At 33.3% G+C, this 3,238-nt stretch overlaps 1 protein-coding gene across 1 annotated transcript; it reads left to right on the plus strand.

Annotated features, from left to right (window-relative positions):
• The first annotated feature begins 204 nt into the window (after window positions 1-204).
• Window positions 205-2,826, plus strand: LOC130939882 (protein FAR1-RELATED SEQUENCE 5-like). Its single transcript, XM_057867950.1, has 4 exons — window positions 205-286; window positions 1,654-1,661; window positions 1,753-2,507; window positions 2,565-2,826. The coding sequence occupies exons 1-4, from the start codon at window positions 205-207 to the stop codon at window positions 2,824-2,826; spliced, it is 1,107 nt and encodes a 368-aa protein (XP_057723933.1).
• Window positions 2,827-3,238: the final 412 nt, after the last annotated feature.

The raw sequence follows: 3,238 nt of genomic DNA on the forward strand, positions 1-3,238 counted from the left end.
CAATTCATATATTATTTATATCAAATGATATTATGTCTCTTGTATGGGAAAATATATAGCTTGTCCTTCAAAATTGATATCTCGGGAAAACTTTGCTTTATAAGACCAATGACTAAGCTCATTAGTTATGGAAAGTTGCTTATCTATTTAGAGCGAGGATTTCAAAAAATACAGGACTTGAATTGATAGTTTCAATGTTTCGCCATGAAGAAAGCTATTGGAATAATCCACTCTAGGATGGATTTGAATCTTAACAAAATGGGGTGCATTCAATTATCAATTGAAGGTATATGATTGTGTAGGTAGAATGATGGATTGTCCAATGTCATTCTAAATCCAATTTTAATGTGGAATAGTAGAGAATTGGGGTGGATGTCTAGATCCTTTCCTCCATTCAAAAGTTTCATCAAATTTGGGTCTTGTCATCTTTATACACCCAAATAGAACTTTTGAAAAACGAATGTAATGGTGAAATTTTGTCCTTATTGAATATAAGTTGGTTTGGTAAATGAGAAAGTGATTTCTACCAGATTGAAAAAATCATACTGCCCATTTATTTTTATTTTATCCTCATTGATTATTTACATTTATATATTTTTCTTCTTATGTGATAATTTATCACTATATCTCAATTTAACCATGCTAGGCATATACTAAAATCAGCCACTAATATAAAATACACATTAAAATAATTATTACTTCTGCAATTAGGTTTTTGTTATATCTATTTCTTTACTTTATGCCTTTTAATTTTGTTCTGAACTGAGTTAATTGGAATTAAAATAGGTAATTAGAACAAGAGTAGCTTTAATTTTGATCAGAAACACCTTGGATGTTGTTGTCTTATTTTTCTGAACCTTTTATCTTGTTATAATTGCTGATGTTATGTTGTTGTTGGTGTTGTGTTTTATTTTTTTAATTTATCTTCTTGCAATATCCCTGTTTGCTGGTGTTTTTCTGTTACACACAATGCCCCCTTTCACTTTTACTTTCATATGGAAGAAGATGCTTACTGCTTTAGCTTTGGTGTATAATCTCCTAAAAATATTTACTTAATATGAGTTATTTATATTTTATTTAATTGTGCTGCTTACTTAAGTGAAATAAAAGTCATGAAGTAGAAAAGGCCTTAACAAATTTTATGATATTAGTTATGTATATCTATTGAATGATTATGAAGCAAATAAAAATGGGTAGTAGCCAACCAGAAATAAAAAGAAGCTGAATGCTTTTCCTTGTGCATGCCGTGATGATTTCTGAACATTAGATTAAAATGCATCCAACTCAGTGTTGTCTTCCTTTATACGCCTCATTTGAATCAACATCTAATATTTATTATCTATATTGTTTCTATAAACATAACACGCGTGACATGGTTCTGATTAGGTGCAAGTATTACTACCACATGTTTTCATTGTTACATACATTTCCTTCATTTTATCTTTGGTGAAAATGTCATTTCTACTTTGTATAGACCATGACAAATAAAATTCTAAAGTGATGAAATCAATGATTCTCATTTTAAAAAAATAAATCTAAATATATATTGTTCTGCTTAGGTCTTAAAGCACAAAGAAGCGAGCCAACCGAATGGGGGGCATAAAAGTAAATACAATTGGATGGATTGTATTAAAATTTTTTTGTTCTTTAAAGGTGTTGCTGTATTTAATGTGAATTAGTGGTAATTTTTCTAGTCTACATATCTGTGAAATGTTAATTGTGTGGTGATGTGATTTTTTTTATAAATTGTAGGTGTATGTTGATTTTTGGGAGATAAAACCGTCAGGTGGCGATTTTTTTGGAACAAACTCCGATGAGGAGTTCCCAAGAGGAGACGATATAGATTTTTTAGATGACAATTCGGAGGCTGATAAAGATAGACCTCAAGATAAGAGAATAGCAGAGCTGTCACGGGAAGATATCATGCAACTTCAGTTTACAGATGAGGAAGCTGTTTATCGATTCTACAAGACTTATGCAATGATGCACGATTTCACTGTGAGGTTGGATGAAGTCAGACGTGATAGCGATGGTTGCATAATTATGTGCCAAATTATTTGCAATCGGGTGGGCTCAAGAAGGGAAGAGGTTGAAAAGGACGAAAGAATCTGGGACCACCGACCCCTAACTCGAAGTTTTTGTCCGGCGAGAATTTGTGCAAGACTAGATAGAAAAATTTATAAATGGAAGGTTGTTTCGTTGTACGAAGAGCACTCTCATGGATTAGTTGATCCACTCGATATTAGCATGATGCCTGAGTATTACACATTCAGTGTCTCGGATAAAGCTCAGGCGAAGAATTTGCATGCCATAGGCATCAGGACCTGTCACATCTTGAGATACTTGGCTTTTCAAAAAGGTGGATATGCAAACTTGTCATTCAACCAAAAAGATATGTACAACCTTATTACTCAACATAGGAAGGAAAAGGTGAAGGGTGGTAATGCAAATGATGCAATAAGCTACCTGGGAGGTAAAGCTGGGAATGATTTTTATTTCTTTGGTAGGTACACATTAAGTAATGATAATTGATTGGAAAAAATTTTTTGGACTGATGGGACTAGCCGTATTGATTGTGAGTGCTTTGGGGATGTCTTGACATTTGATTCGACTTACAATAAGAATGTCTACAGTAAACCACTTGTGATATTTTCTGGTAGCAATCATCATGGACAAACCGTCATATTTGGATGTGATTTTCTTGTTAATGAGGATATTGGTTCATACAAGTGGCTCTTGGAAACATTTTTGGAAGCAATGGGGAATAAACACCCTATGGCAGTTGTCACCAACAAAGATCTTTCAATGAGAGAAGCCATTAAATAGGTCTTTCCTTATGCAACACATCGACTATGTGCATGCCTTACATAGGAATGCATGGGAAAAGGTTAAAAACAGTGGATTTCTAAATAATTTCAAGAAATTTATTTATGCTAATATGATTGTTAAAGAGTTTCAGGTCATGTGGGGAGACATGGTAGCGAGGTATAACTTATCAAGCAACTCTTGGGTCGACCAAACCTACGAGTTGAGGTATTTATGGGATCTTGCATATTTGAGGGACCAATTTTTTGGGCAAATCAGGATAACATCTCAGTGTGAAGGGATTTACTCTCTATAAAAGCATATGTGAGAAAGAAATATACCCTTCTTGAATTCATCAATAACATGGAGACCATTGTTAGCTATTATAGGAACAATGCAAGAGTTGTAGAGTTTAATAGTAAATATACCGATC

Source organism: Arachis stenosperma, chromosome 7, assembly GCF_014773155.1.
Source record: "Arachis stenosperma cultivar V10309 chromosome 7, arast.V10309.gnm1.PFL2, whole genome shotgun sequence".
In the NCBI taxonomy this organism is placed as follows: domain Eukaryota; kingdom Viridiplantae; phylum Streptophyta; class Magnoliopsida; order Fabales; family Fabaceae; genus Arachis; species Arachis stenosperma.